The sequence below is a fragment of the Rhipicephalus sanguineus genome, chromosome 1, assembly GCF_013339695.2.
Source record: "Rhipicephalus sanguineus isolate Rsan-2018 chromosome 1, BIME_Rsan_1.4, whole genome shotgun sequence".
NCBI classification, from domain to species: domain Eukaryota; kingdom Metazoa; phylum Arthropoda; class Arachnida; order Ixodida; family Ixodidae; genus Rhipicephalus; species Rhipicephalus sanguineus.
The window spans coordinates 90,986,789-91,003,397 of record NC_051176.1 but is presented as its reverse complement, the minus strand read 5'-3'; the positions used below and the strand labels follow the sequence as shown (position 1 = coordinate 91,003,397).

The 16,609-nt window shown below is 43.4% G+C and overlaps 1 protein-coding gene across 3 annotated transcripts in view; it reads right to left on the bottom strand.

Annotated features, from left to right (window-relative positions):
* The window catches only part of LOC119393897 (mitochondrial amidoxime-reducing component 1-like), a 44,650-nt gene that overhangs the window by 23,039 nt on the left and 5,002 nt on the right, over positions 1 to 16,609 (bottom strand). For 2 of the 3 annotated variants that reach the window (XM_037661102.2, XM_037661090.2), the window contains exons 4-5: positions 9,341 to 9,385; positions 4,922 to 5,098 (exon numbers count right to left, since the gene is read on the bottom strand). In XM_037661102.2, coding sequence (XP_037517030.1) covers positions 4,922 to 5,098; positions 9,341 to 9,385 — 222 coding nt within the window. The remainder of the gene's footprint in view (positions 1 to 4,921; positions 5,099 to 9,340; positions 9,386 to 16,609) is intronic. The other variant, XM_037661108.2, reaches the window with a different exon arrangement.

Below are 16,609 nucleotides of genomic sequence, written 5' to 3'. Positions count from 1 at the left end.
TTTCTGCAATTACCTAAGGAATGTTTAATGAGAACTAACAGACAATAATGCCAAGGAAAGTATAGGGGGTGTTATTTCTAGTAATTAGGATATAAATGTGAAGAAAGTAAAGTGGGCGAAAAGATAACTTGCCGCCGGCAGGGACCGGACCTGCGACCTTCGAATAACGCGTCCGATGCTCTACCACTGAGCTACAGCGGCAGTCATCCCCCCGTCCACTTCATGGGGTATATATGTACATTTAAACCTAGGAGTGTTAGTCAGCGCCGATCGCAGCCAAGGCGGCGAGTGTGGAACACTCTTTTTCTGCCTGCTGGCGTCACGTAGCACGTGATCTTTTTATGAGCCGGCAGCTGACCAATAATCCCACGCATACTAACTGAAGGCATCAAGTCTGCCAAAACGAGACCTTCGCTATGAATGAAGAAAAGAAGGTGACTTTTGAAGGGCTAGTTTTTCTTTCTTGGACACAATATTAATGAGAACTAACAGACAATAATGCCAAGGAAAGTATAGGGGGTGTTATTTCTAGTAATTAAGACATAAATGTGAAGAAAGTAAAGTGGACGAAAAGATAACTTGCCACCGGCAGGGACCGAACCTGCGACCTTCGAATAACGCGTCCGATGCTCTACCACTGAGCTACGGCGGCAGTCATCCCCCCATCCACTTCATGGGGTTGAAATATGGCGTCATATTGTGCATAACACTGCACTCTGTTGAGAGGGAGGAAGAATGCGTGAGGTGAAGTGGCTGGTGCATTAATGGTTTAAGAGTCCAATTATACAGGGTGTCCCAGCTATTACGCAGCACGATTTAAAGAAAGAGGAACAGCGTTACGCAATGCGAACCTGCTGCATATTGTTCCTACTACACTGGAGTAGCCACTGTTATTTTTTTCGTTAATGAGGTTTAATTAATTAGTCATAACTATATTTGTAACTCGACAAGTACTTACCTAATTGTCAAAATGTCAGTGAGGCGTATGTAGGCATCTTCAAAGGACATCTAACTGCACAATTTTTAACAACGTGCTCACTTTTTCTGGCTGATAAAGAAAGCCAGCAAAATATGAAAAATAGCACGTGACTACGCTTCCACCCGCAAAGGAAACCAGCGCCCTCAAATAAGCTTACTGCAAACAACCGCTTTGCCTGTTGTCCGTTGCGAGAGATAGCGTTCCGCATTTTGGCAAGGGTACAGGTCGGGCGCCAACAATATACGTGCAATTTCGCTGGGATTCATTCCGTTCGATAGTACGCCACAATCAGTATCCATATCTCACGGCTGACAGTTCTCACCGATAACGCGGCAGGTGTTCTGATTACAGCCCGACTCTGTAAAACCAAGCGGTGCATTTCTTAGGCCGGGGAGTGGCAGATAGGGCAGTGCATTTTTTTTTCTTTCTGCATTTTTTCCTTGATACTGTCTACCTCATGGGAGCCTGTCTGAGGGCGCTGGTTCCCAACTCGTGCAACAGTCTAGTCACGTGTCACTTTCCATATTTCGCGGGCTTTCTCGATCAACCGGATAAAAAAAGCGCGCACAATTAGCACGTTGTTGAAAGTAGCGCAGTTAGATGCCATTTGAACACGCCTACATACGCCTCGTTGACATTTTGACAATTAGGTGAGTACTTGTCAAATTACAAATATAATTATGACTAATTAATCAAACCTCATTAACGAAAAAAAATAGCAGTGGCTACTGCAATGTGCTAGGGAACAATATGCAGTAGGTTTGCTTCACGTAACGCCGTTCCTCTTTTTTTAAATCGTGCTTCGTGATAGCTCGGACACCTTGTATAATTTGAACAAGTCTCTTCGTGGCAATTCAGTAATGCAATTATGGCTGCATGCTAGAGTTCCCATGCAAGATTATTTTAAGGAAGCATTCTCAAAAGCTTTAAAGCAAGATTGTGAAGGCTTCAGACGAACTATAGACACTTATGCTCAAGCGTCTTGTCAATCAAGCTGATGAAGAAGGTATTGTGTCACTGTAGCTGAAAACAGTTATGACCGATGGATACATGACAGCACATTCCACAAGACACTTCTTCACTTCATATACAACACCGCCCTAACGGCGCACATTTAACACAAATATACATGACAAATATTATGCCTTAAGGGCAAGTCTATGTCGCAAATAAAAAAAAAAGAAAGAAAAGAAGGTATTGACGCTTCTAAGAAAATAACCTCATTTATGGTCACAGAGAGTGCTACTACTAGAGTCGCAATAAAAGTTAGTGACCTTGGAACAATGGCACATCTGACGTCATCTCCATGCTGTTGTCATTAGGTCTTTTGTCAAGATCATGTGATCCAAAATAAAGGCCCATAAAAATGTCTCTGTCCATAAAAATGTCTCATGTCCATATATCCTCTGCATGGTACAAAAACAGCTAATTCATGAAAACTGTTTGCAAGCAGCTGCGCCTGAACGTTTTTGTTTTCTCAGCTTGGCAAGCACCATCAACAGTGATCAACTCTAGATCACTTTTATGGTCCTAAATGCTAAAGCTCTTATGCCTATTTAGAACAGAAGTCTATTTTTTTAATAATGTCGCATCCTCTGCTTTGATTATCTCATAAATGCTGTAAAGACCCACAGGTCCTTCATCCATTTATTCCTGAAAGAGGTCACATTACATAAACAATGGCTTAAGCACAAACTGATGTGTATATGGACAAGATGTATATGGACAAGATATTGCAACCATATTTATATTTTGACAGTAACTACAGATGTCACTAGTACACACAAACTAGTCAAAAAACATCAAGTCCAAACACAGAAAATCTTGTGTTAGAGGGACACTAAAGGAAAATAACAATTAAAGCTGCAATGACGGATTAACGCTCAATAATGTCTACAATGTCAATATTATTTACAACAGCACTTTATTAATTGAAATATTAAAGTAGATGCGGTGGGAAGCCAAAAGGACATAGCACATCCTGCAGTCAAAGGCATGTACACAGGAGGGGGGGGCATAGCCCTCCCTGACTCCAAGGAAGGCAAAAAATTTAGGATGACGTTTTAACAGCGAAGCTGTTTAAGCTGGCTGTACAAACTTTGGTGTGTACAAGTGTGTACAAAAAACTATTATCATCGTGAACAGGTATGTGCCACAGAAGTTGGGCAAATCCCACTACTCACCTCTGGTCCACTAAAAATGAAGAATGCAACAAATGGGCTGCAAACACCAGACGTAACCAGTAATTGAGAGAAGCTTCAATAAACCGTCAGGATTAACCCAGTGATCAACACCGTGGCCACACGTTTCAGCTTCGCTGAAGCATCTGTACGGGTTGCTTCAGTGGTGCATACGACGAGAGAATACTAGGAAACGGCAAGGGCAACAGAAGCTGCGAGAAGACCCCGAAGCGATGAAACCCCTACGTGAACGACGACGTGCCTGTAGATCTATTGGAGGTGCGAACGCTCGGTTTCAGCGCGAGTTTCTGTCTCTGGAGTTTGGACATCCGTGTTGTGTCTGTGACTGTCTGTGGTTTAACTCGAACCTTTCTGCGCTAAGAAGCAACCTAGAAACAACCTAGCATCCCCTAGCTAAAGCCTAGCAACAGCCTAGAAGCAACCTGATTACACTTCAGAATCATCCAGCTTCGCTGTTTCAAGCCTTGTGCGACTTAGTGCAAGCTTCACCATTTTTTTAGAAACAAATGTAAAGACAAAGTTAAGATGTACTATGTCAGACAAACAATTCTCTTGGATGATGCTGCCATCAAGTAAGTCAGCAATGTGCACCACATATAGTCACACTCCACGCAGTCAAGTGCATGAATAGAATAAATGAAAGGTGCTTCAGGGGCTGGGATAAAAACCTTAGGTTTTTACTAGGGGGTGTGCGAATATTCGAAATTTCGAATATTTTTCGAATAGTGTTTGCTATTCGAATCGATTCGCGCTGGAATTTTACTATTCGAACCATTCGAACTTCCCAAAGACAATACAGTCAACGTCCAACTGAAAGTGACCCTTTCAGATTTTCAATATGCTTCACCTCATTACACCCTCGTATTGCAGCAAAGCTGCCTTTCAAGCTCCGTTACGGTCAAACTTAGCCAAGAGACAGTCAACGTCCGATTGAAAGTGGTCCGATTTTCAATATGCTTCACCTCATCACACCCCCTTATTATGGCAAAGCTGCCTTTCAAGCTGCGCTACGGTCGCAAATATATTTACTCAAGAAAACGCTGGTTCCAACATGGAGATGAAAGATGTGGCAGAGGTGGGGGCTCAATGCTGTTTTCGACCTAAAGTTTTGGCAGAAGTCTGAAAAATCGAATGCTGAAGCTTTTTAGCATCCAAAATTTCAGATGTTCTTTTAAATCAACATCTACAAGGCAGATTGGGAACTACGGACTTGAAGGGAGTAGACCCTCGTCCGTCTAATCAGTTGGGCTTCCACAGAAGTTGAAAGAGGAGGAGAGGCTGAGGAAACGGCATCTTTGCCTATCACGTGTAAAGTGTTGTCAGCAACAATTTGGTTGCACCAAATCATGTACATAAATACAATTCAGCCTCTACATTGCCCCATTCTTGATAATACAACTATGAAACATCACCCTGTCACCCCACTTCATCAACCTAGCGAAAAGAAACACTTTCATGTTGCTATCTCATAAGAATATGCTTAGGAATCCTCTCTAACTTTTTTTTCTGCAATTTCGCTTCGAATTATTAGAAAAATATTCGAGAAATATTCAAAAAATATTCGATTCGATTCGCACTCACACTTCAATATTCGAATTCGCTTCACACTCAAAATTTTGCTATTCACACAGCTATAGTTTTTATGCCAGCCCTGAGGTACACTGCATCTCCAACACATTGCTCACTGCAGTGTTTCATCAGCACTCAGCAGCAAGGAAAGGTAAGTCTCAAGATTACTTGCCTGACAGTAAAAGAAGGCTTGCTTAGTTCATCTGGGTCACAGGCATCGATAATGAGTGGTGGATGACCATCAGCTGTCAGTGTCAACTTGCCGTTATCAAAATTCATCTTGATAAGGCCAAGGCGGGGCTCTTCACGCATTGAAATAAAGTTGTCACCTTTCACAATCAGCATAAACCTACAAAAACATAAACAAAACATCATTTCTAAAAGCAGCAGCTAGGCATGACTTTGGATGTGTCATGATAACACTCTAAAAGCAAGAGTACTGTTCTAATTGATATCGTTAGAGGTATGACATGCTAAAATAAAATATAACATATATATAGCTCCCATTCACCTCAGCTAAATGTCTCCCTCTAATTGGCTTTCTCTTTCCAACTGACGGTACACGGCCAAGTGCTGTTCATACACAAAAACCACTATACCTCAGTATAAGTTTCCGTACACAGATTTAATGAGAGCAGCATCCTGGGCTAATTGATAATCCATTACTTCAGACGACTGTGCAACAAAAAAGGCACGGACAACGCAGAAGACACGCCCAGTGCAGACACATTACGCTGGGTGTGTCTTCTTCTCTGTTGTCTGCGTCTTTTTTGTTGCGCAATCGCCTACATGGATGGTTCCCAACAAAAGCAATGTGCAGTGACGAACAAAAAGAATTATACTGACCCTTGCCTCCACCTCTATTTCACCTGTATTTAGCAACCCTATTCTTTGCATCATACAAGATTTCACTTAGCAAGCGTCAACTCACACAAGTGCTGATGAAGGTTTTCTTGCATGTTGATCTCAGACTACAGTGGCTACACCTAGAAGCCCAGGAGAGGGGGATGATTGAACAAGGTTGAATTTTGTAAGCCAGAGCAAGTAAACATGGTATGTAGGAATACAAAAGATGCAAGGAAGTCACTGTACCAAAAACAAAACGTTTTATAAAACAGTGAACACAAAAACATGAAAAAGTAGCCTGTGACAGGTAGTGGAATCCTGCCTCTTTAGGTGGGTTAATTGAAGAGACAGCTATTAGCTGTACATCAAATCACACTGTTTAATTAACTATTTCACAAATTTCAGTGGCTGCCTTACTTTCAGTAGGGCACAGGTGCAAAACTGAAGGCAGACTGTAATACAGTAAAACCTCAGTGATACGATCACGGCTCGTACGAATTTCGGGGTGATACGAATTCTTCAGTGGTCCCGGCCAAGGCCGACTAGCCTGTAATGTATTGTAGTACGGTTGTTGCGAACCGATTTGCACCCCGTGACGTTTGATACGAACGTACGCTAGCTCACAGGTACGAACAGGTGCTGCCCGCGCTGTCGCGGAAGACGCGGCAGTCACGCACGGGGCGTCGTTGCCTCCGAGATTGTGCGCGCGAATCTTGGAGACCTTTAGGCGCCTTCGCGTTTAGATTTTATGACGTTGACGTCGCGCTTTCTTTTTTTTCCGACGCGTTGACGCGTGCCCCTGTGCTCGAGACAGCAGCGTCTTTGCATTGTGTTAACACGTGCCTGCCACGTCGATGCAAGCCATGTCCTCGCGATCAGACGTTCCACGAAACAAGACCGAAACTTGCGCCGCGGGTCCGTCATGAAGTCCCATTAAAGGTGCACGAAGACCCCAAGAGACGAAGCGGACAGCCTTGGCGAAGGAGCTTGGCGTCTATCTATCGTGTACAAAGCGCTTCTTAAGTCACTTTTGCGGCACAACTTTGGTGTTATGCAGAAAAGTGTAGCGAGATTAGGAAGGGGCTATAGTGGTCAAGGGGCACAACACATCTGGTTCATTATTTACACACGCGCGCATGCACCGTATATTTACGAGTACAAGTATGATCGTTGATGTCTAAAAACTTTACTGGCAATCATTCAGAGCTGTTCATGACGCCACTGCGGCCCTGAGAAACACTACATCAAAACGTATGCCAACTTTTTTTTATCGCATACTAATTTTCCATGCTTTCTGGTGATACGAACTTCGGATGATACGAATATTTTTGGTAACCCCGCGAGATTCGTATCACCGAGGTTTTACTGTGTGTGTGTGTGTATGTGTGTGTGTATGTGTATATATATATATATATATATATATATATATATATATATATATATATATATATATATATATATAGACACACACACACACACACAACAAAAAATACCGACAAAAAGCAAAAAAGAAACAAAATAAAGATTACAAACAGCAAGGTGCAAGAACATTATACAATACTAGAATGCAACGAAATCAGGTTATCACTGCAATTTTCACGATTAGGGATGGATACAATGTGATCTGGAAGACCGTTCCAATGTGCAATGGATCTAGGCAGTAGTGATGAGTTAAAGGCGTGCATGTGACCATGAATGCGCATGAAGCTACATGCGTTGTGAATGCATTGGGATGTGCGCACAGAAGAATGAATTGGCAAACAGTGAAATTTATTACTATAAATGTACTTGTGAACCAAACATAAAAGAGCAATGACGCAGCGTTCTTCCAGTGACTAAAATGCAAGGTCTTGTTTTATTAGGGTAATGCTTGAATAGTCGTAGTTGCCAGAGATGAATCTCACTGCCCTATTCTGGACGGCTTCCAACATACGGACTAGGTAATCTTGACATGGTGATCATGTGGATGATGCATACTCTAATTGTGGGCGAACATAAGTAATACATGCAATAATGTGCAAGTTTCTACGGAGGTATCCGAGAGATTGAGAGGCTTTCGATGAAACAGCTGCTATATGCGTAGTCCAGGATAAATCCGATGAAAGGTGAAGGGAGATATTTGCACGATGGGGTAGCCAAAACAATGGTGTTATTAATCATACAGTGAAATACTGAGTTAATACGCTTTCGAGAGAACAAGCTTAACTTGCGTTTAGAGGTGTTAAGGGACATCTGCCCAGTTTGGAGAGCAGAATGATCATCAAAACATTTAATATTGCGGTAGATGGCACAATTGTCAATGAACAACCAAACTGAGTACGAAAGGTAAGTGGGCAAATCGTTAATGTAAACTAAAAAAACATGGCTGATCCCTCCGTCATAGGAATTCCAAGGGCGAAGCAATGAATGCGATAGCAAAAAATTGGAATGTCGCGCTAAGAACAGCAAGCAGCTCGAAACTTGCAGCGTGCTGCCCAAGCACAAAAGGCGCAGGAAAAGAACACACACAGGACAAGCGCAAACTAACAACTGTCACATATGTTACTTCTTTGTGTTTGAGCAGCACGTTACTTTAGCAAACGCAGCTGCTGCAGCGAGTGAAGTGATCTTTGTGCACTCTGTAACTTCAACGTAAACTTGCGGTGAAATCACAAGGCGTACAAATCTACTGTATGGTCACCAGCACTTTACTCATCACGAGATAAGTGCGTGCCCACGGACAACCACGCCCTGTAGGGCAAAGTACAGATGGGGGCGCGCGCGCATCACGAACGGGGTGACGACCTTTAAAGCACATTTTTCGCACCCTTCGTGCCATCTCACTAGTAATAACGAAAACAACTGCCTCCGTGCTCTGCGTATAGCCAGCGGTAAATGGTGTATATAAATAGCTCGCCGTTAGCATGCTGAAGAACATAGCCTTTGTGGCCGAGTCGTTTCGCGCCGCGCGCTGCGGAACGCGTGGTCGTGGGTTCGATTACCGACGATGGAACTTTTTCTTCTTATTGTTTCTTTGTCATCTGTTAGTGTACATTTTACAATGTCATATGCGTGATGGAAATACGTCAGTGAAGTCTTGGTGGGCCCCGGCATAAAACACTTTTGTGTTAAAAAAGTAATGGACCTAGCACACTGCCTTGGGGAACACCAGACGTTACGTCGCAAATGTTAGATGAAATGTCATTGACCACTGTAATATGCTGACGCGAAGAGAGGAAGTTGTGTGGCCAAGGCAGGGTGAATGAATCGATACAAGGTGCAGACAATTTAGAGATTAAACGACAATGAGGTACAGTATCGAGTGCCTTGGAGAAATCAAGGAAGAGGCAATCGGTTTGATCGTTAGCGTTCATATTAAAGTGAAGGTTAGTTGTGAATTCGAATAACTCAGTGTCACATGAGTAGCCTTTTCTGAAGCCATGCTGATTAGAGAAAAAAATGTCATTTGATTCAAGGTGATCGTAGATATGAGAAGCTATGATATGTTCAAGTAGTTTGCAGGATATGCATGTTAGTGAAATGGGTCAATAATTATGGAGCGAGTGCCTGTCACCAGACTTAAATATGGGAACTACCTTACCAATCTGCCAATCCTTAGGCAGCTCACCTGATGACAAAGACTGGTTAAACAAGAGACACAGAAAGCGACAGGAAATATCAGTAGTGTTCTTCAGTATTTTAGAGTTAATGTTATCAATGCCTGATGAAGTAGAAACTTTAAGACTCGTGATGAGGTTCGCTATACCTTCGACAGTGACGGTGATTGGAGCCATGAAAGGGAAAGGTTGATCTGGAACAAATGACACATTGGAACAATCTTCCTGTGTAAAAACAGAGGTGAAATACGCATTGAAAGCAATCGCGGAAGCTTCATCAGAAAGTGGAGTTTGTTCAGCATTGTGTATTGTAATGTGATTAAAAGACTTATTGTAGTGAGGAATTATTTGCCAGAACTTTTTTGGATTATTTTTGAGAAGTGAGGGCAAGTCCTGCGAGTAATATTTCTTCTTTGCTGTGCCTAAAGCTTTACAGTACTCTTGTACGCACACCTTGTATTTATCCCAGTAGGACACAGAATCATTGCGTTTTGCGGTATTATATGAACATTTCTTTTTATTTCGTAATGTTCGAAGATGTTTAGTAAACCAAGGGTTAGTTTTATCGTTGGATATAGAGATTAGCGGGAGAAACTGGTCAACTAGCTCTAATATCTTTTGTTTAAAAAGAATCCAGATTTCATTCATGGTCCATGAGGCAAATGACAGCAGAAAAAGCTCGTGACAAAAAAAAATGCCAGGCCTGCGCGGAAAGCGCAGCACAGTCACAGTGAAAGCTGGAAGAGCGGCATTTCTAGAGCCCGTTATAAACTCTCTTGGGACAAGTACACTAGCAACGTACCACTACGCCACAAGTCATAATTTTTGTGAGGTTGGGAAGCACCAACTATGCCATTATTCGTCATTCTGCGGAGAAGCAAGGTACCATCTGTAAGGCATTATGTGCACTTTGTTGTTGCAACGGCTGATGACGATGAAGAATTATGGCTGAGCCCTTTGTAATGAGTTGGAAGCTTTAAACGACCCACTAGTTACGTAATTCGCACTGTGTGACACCCGGTCGTTATTTCACTCTCCCACCACACTATATAACATACGTTAACGTGAGAAAGAAAGAGAAAGGAAGGGGAAGAACATTATTGAGACCCTGAGGAAATGGACCATGGGGACCTTATGGGCCTCCTTGGCAACCAATAGAAGTGCACTTGCGAGGAACCCGCTGCGCTATAAATCATCATAATTTTTGTGAAGTAGGGAAGCAGCCACTATGCCATTTTTCATCATCCTGCGGAGAACTGTGGTACCCTCTAAACACCTGTAAGGCATTATGTGCACTTTGTTAATGCTGTGGCTGATGACGATGAAGAATTATGGCAGAGCCCTTTGTAATGGGTTGGAGGCATTCAACAACCCACTCGTTGCGCAAGTCGCATTGTGTGACACCTGGTTACAGAATTCGCATTGTGTGACGCCTGGTTGTCATTTTACTCTCCTATCACGCTACATTACATTTGTTAATGCGATTCCTTCCCGACATTGGGCAACATTAGGCCTGTATAGGGTCTTTTTGCAAAGCAGTTTCAAGCACCGGCATGGCTCTGAAGTAGAATGCTGGGCTCCAACGCAGAGGGCCCAGCTTTGAACCCCGTACCATCCTGGAAATTTTTTCTTATTTCCTTTTTTTTTCTTATTTCATGCGATAGCGGTTACAAACACCGGCGGCGGTGCCGGACAACTACGGCACCAAAAAGAGCCCTTGTTGTGGTCTCATAACAGTTTCTTTGTAAAAACTTCTAGCTCGGTGTTGAATTGATCAAAATTACCACGGTTATAATCCCGGATAGCTTTAGTCACTGAGCCTGTAAAAGTTACAGGTAGACTGATCTGGAAATTAAGGAGCTTGTGGTCGCTAAATCCTTCTATGTAAGAAATCACTCTAGTGGTTTCTGGTGCATTAGTGAAAACCAGGTCCAGTATGTTACAAAGGTCCAAACCTTTGTGTAACTTCATTTCTTTTTCTTTTTTTTTTGCACATTCCACTTTGTTCCTTTGTTTATTTGTTCTTTTCCTCTTGTAGTTATCAAATGCTTTCTTTCGTCCCTTAAGCACCCTCCGTTGTTCCACCAGACGGTGTATCCGGTGGCGACACAACACTAGTTAATTGAATAAAGCCAAGGACACGCCATGGCTCCAGCGACACCTACTGTATGGTCACCAGCACTTTACTCATGACTGGTTGTTATCTTACATTCTCAGGAGCACAAGTGGCACACAGACTTTCTTTTCAATTCGTGCATTTCAAGAAACATGCATTCAACTTAATATATAACCTATGAAGTGCGGTACATATATTCTGAATTATAATTTTCCAAAGCCAACAAAAGAAAGTGTAAAACCAGCCTTAGCGCCCCTTTAAAGAGGCCCTGCAGCACATTTGTAATAACAGTATGACCTCACTATTGTACTTTACTGCCTTGAATATCTCCTTCTGGGTAATTTTTCAAATCTGTCAAGCATGTGTCAAGTATAGACAGTTGTCACACAAGGGGAGTGCTTTCTCTCTCCTTTGATCACCATGAGTGCACTTGGAAATTCAGAGGGTAGGTGGATGACCAGGACCTCGCCTCAAAGTTACGTAACTGTGCAATGTGGCACTGAGTATTTTCTCTTGCTTTTTTGCTTTGATATGCAAGCCACTAGTTCCAGTTGAGGTGTGCGCAGCACTGGCACGTGGCAGCTGCTGTACCTACATGACACAGCAGAAGAAGCGACGCGCAACTATTGTGCTTGAGTACAAGCTTGCGCACTGTGATCTTACCGAGTTATGCGAGCACCTAGTGCAGACTGGCTCTGTCCTTGGCCAGCATGATTGATGAATAGTAGCCAAATCTATATTGCATGATTTGAAGAACTTCCCATTCCCTATATATGAAGCTGTCTGCCCAGACGTCAAACTCACAAGGTCTGTAGAGGAAAGACGTGTGCTGGCAAGCACGCCGGTGGTTTTGGAGATGACAATATGAATTGGTAAGTGCTGTCATAGCAGGCTCAGCACATGAAAAGACTGAATCGGCATGTAGAGCTCCAAAGAGCATGAGAATAGCATGCCAAATGCTGCCTCACACAAGTGTAGAAGAAAACTAAACACTAAGCAAAGCACCGTCAACCGAGACTGGTAGTGCAGAGATGGAATACTTTTTCTGTATTTTTAGAGTTATATATACCGTAAGCACATTTACTGTAAGCATGGCATTACAATGCTTTTATTTATTTAACTAGAAGAAGACTATACAGGTATTATGTACTGCATAAATGAGAGTGTTCTTGCAATCATGACATCGTCGGAGACAACATTGCAAAGAAAGCAATTTTGGGCTGTTTTTGACATCAAATTGTAAATTCCCTCAGGCAATAATATTTAGCTCATATGTCCACAAGAGTCTAACTACAGATTGGCAACATTTTCTGACAATGTTGAAAGAGTGTTGCAGGGCCCCTTTAACAAAGATGCTGAGACCGTCACCAGCTCCAACACTGAAATATTCAAAATCTTCCTCTAAATGGGTTGCTTCGAGAATTTAAAATTTCGTCCAGCAGTGCACATGGGAGGATTTTTGGCAAAATATATTTAGAATGGCCATATTTTTTTTGTGACACATTTTTGTGATCATTAGTGTGTGTAAACCGACACTACCCTCAGTACTTGAGCTAGATGAGCATGAGTTCATTAGTGCCGAGTTTCAGTTCTACAATCGCAGCATGTACCATAACTAAAATTTGTTTGTGCGCCCATTCATTCATTCATTTAGTTCATTCTCAAGTATTGCCATGCTATTCAGGTTTATTGTAGGGGTGAGATAGAAGTACATATATGAAATAAAAAACTATGACAAAAGTTAAAGTAGAAGTTTAGCTTTCTAGTCAGCTAAGTGAACATTGTTGGTTAGGTGGTACTGGCAGGCTAGATGGTTGTATATGATCTTGAGAACACCAGAGCAAAATTTAAGAAAACATGGACAGACAAACATACACACAACACAGGTGCTGAACCTAATGCTCTCACCACGTGGCCACAACAATTAACGTTACGAGTCTTGCTGTGGCCACATGCAGGGCAAGAGCATTTGGTTCAGCACCTGTGTTGTATGTATCTTTGCTTGTCTGTCCATGTTTTCTTAAATTTTGTTCCGGTGTTCTCAAGCACCCCATTGTTGGGATGCTCAAATCTCGAATATGCCTTTGCTAGCAACACTTCACCTGTGAACTACAGAGGCACATGCATAGGCGTGCGCAGGGTTCCCATTAGGGGGGCCAAAGCTTTTCACAGCACCCCCTCCCCCCCCACCCCCCCCTGGTAAAGTCCAAGAGACAAATGGTTTCACAATGGATGAAAAAAAAAATTAAGTGATGCGCTTCTCACAACGGCCTGCTTTTGGTCCTTGGCTTCCTAGGAGTAAAGATTGGAAGTAAACAGTTCTTGGAATGCCACATCAGGGGCTTTCAGCCACCATTATTGTCAAAAACCTGCGTGGCCATAATGCCTGCTCTTTAAACATTGATGGGACAGTTCCTACTGTGTACAGGGCAGACTTTGCACCTCTCTTAGGTGACTAGGGTGGGTGGCCGCCCGCACCCCCACCTCATTCACACGTTTAAGGGCACATGTCTTTAGCATTATACTGAGTGTGGTGATTCACCACACTCAATATACTGGTGTGGCAAGTCGAACTTCCTCGATTCTGCAACATGCAACATTCATTGTTCATTCAACAACATTGTTCATTGTCAAAAGTAAGAAGACGCCGACCAGACGAGTTTACGTCGAACTCTTGATTACATTGTTCATTGTTCATCATTCATTTGGCTAGATATTATAAAAGGTGCCATGAATACCTTTTTTGTTTGTTTGCACTTCTGTGTACTGTGTCCTTTGTCCTTTGAGTGCCTAATAAAGATCCAAAACATCACAACTATGCAATGCCTCTCTCTCTGAAAATTTTGATGTGGGATACCACCCAAGCAAACTATCTGCTATAGGAAACGTTTTAGAAATATGCTTGCAACTGCTGCACTCATACAAGTGCACATATATAAAAAAGGGGGTGTGCAGGTGCACAAACATCATATAAAACCAAGAGACACTGAAGCTAAGAAAAGCAACAGGTAAGTGAACTGGTTTTGCTCATGATGACTGAGGGGCGCGATAAAAACGGCACACAACGAAAAGAAGTACACGGGACGATGCGCTACTAGCAACTGGAATATTTTTATTCAGGAAAGACATATTTATAACGCAGTGAAAACAAATTTAACCCAACGAGTCGACCAAAAAAACCATATGCTCAGCATGCCTGCGTGAAGTAACGTTGTAGATAGGCTATCTCCCCTTCCTGCAGACTGATAGAGGGGTGACTGATGCAATCCGGCCCTTCTCTCTGGATGAAGAGGGCTTCTATAATCTCCCTCTCCGCGGATCCCCTGTGCCTGTAGATTACAGTTGTCTGCTCAAATGCAGGCTTGCAGCTACCCTGATCGCATCCTCTGCAATGCATCGCCAGATGCGTGAACGGCCTTCCTATTAAAGAGCTGCTGTGCTCTCGCAAACACACGTTGAGGCATCTACCAGTTTGCCCGATGTATGCCTTGCCGCACGACAGTGGTATTCTATACACAACACCACGTGCGCAAGGAACGAACTGCCTTACGTGCTTAATGGCACATCCTCTTTTTTCACACTGCTTTTGCCTGCCTATCTTCTTACCAACTGCTGCGCAGATGCCGCCCACCTTGTTCTCTGCGGAGAACACGAGATCCACCCCATACCTCGAAGCCACTCTCTTAAGGCCGTGCGAAAGCCAGTGGACATACGGGATTTTTGACACTTTTTTTCTTTCCTGCGGGACATTTTTGGCTGGAACTGTCCCAGGCCGTTGCTTAACGGACTTTTTTATTTTTTCGCAAGCAGCAGCTATAGCATTATCAGGAAACGCGGCGTCTCTTAGTCTTTCCAACTGCGCAAAAAAACTTGTCTCCATAAGATGTGGGCACGACCTGTCCAACGCCGATCTTAGGCAAGTCAGCGCAATACCATTTTTTACCAGGCGAGAGTGCCCAGAGCTGTAATCAAGAAGCGGCTTCGCCGTCCTAGGGGAAAACATCCAACATACGTGTTTTTGTTGGAATGACAGCTGCAAATCCAGAAAACGCAGCTGTCAGAAAATCCAGTCCTGAGCAACATTTTTTTGGCCAGAGTTGATAAAGATCTTGTAACTGACCTAGATGGTTTGGTCCAGAAAGTGTACAGATATGTAGACGACTACTTGATATTGATTAATTCAGCGAGCTGTGATAGCAGGGTTCATAAAGTGCTCAGTGTGTTTGGTAACAATGGGCGGGGCTTGACCTTCACGTGCGAAGTGCCGAAGAATGGACAGCTGCGTTTTCTGGATTTGCAGCTGTCATTCCAACAAAAACACGTATGTTGGATGTTTTCCCCTAGGACGGCGAAGCCGCTTCTTGATTACAGCTCTGGGCACTCTCGCCTGGTAAAAAATGGTATTGCGCTGACTTGCCTAAGATCGGCGTTGGACAGGTCGTGCCCACATCTTATGGAGACAAGTTTTTTTGCGCAGGTGGAAAGACTAAGAGACGCCGCGTTTCCTGATAATGCTATAGCTGCTGCTTGCGAAAAAATAAAAAAGTCCATTAAGCAACGGCCTGGGACAGTTCCAGCCAAAAATGTCCCGCAGGAAAGAAAAGAAGTGTCAAAAATCCCGTATGTCCACTGGCTTTCGCACGGCCTTAAGAGAGTGGCTTCGAGGTATGGGGTGGATCTCGTGTTCTCCGCAGAGAACAAGGTGGGCGGCATCTGCGCAGCAGTTGGTAAGAAGATAGGCAGGCAAAAGCAGTGTGAAAAAAGAGGATGTGCCATTAAGCACGTAAGGCAGTTCGTTCCTTGCGCACGTGGTGTTGTGTATAGAATACCACTGTCGTGCGGCAAGGCATACATCGGGCAAACTGGTAGATGCCTCAACGTGTGTTTGCGAGAGCACAGCAGCTCTTTAATAGGAAGGCCGTTCACGCATCTGGCGATGCATTGCAGAGGATGCGATCAGGGTAGCTGCAAGCCTGCATTTGAGCAGACAACTGTAATCTACAGGCACAGGGGATCCGCGGAGAGGGAGATTATAGAAGCCCTCTTCATCCAGAGAGAAGGGCCGGATTGCATCAGTCACCCCTCTATCAGTCTGCAGGAAGGGGAGATAGCCTATCTACAACGTTACTTCACGCAGGCATGCTGAGCATATGGTTTTTTTGGTCGACTCGTTGGGTTAAATTTGTTTTCACTACGTTATAAATATGTCTTTCCTGAATAAAAATATTCCAGTTGCTAGTAGCGCGTCGTCCCGTGTACTTCTTTTCGTTGTGTGCCGTTTTTATCGCGCCCCTCAGTCATT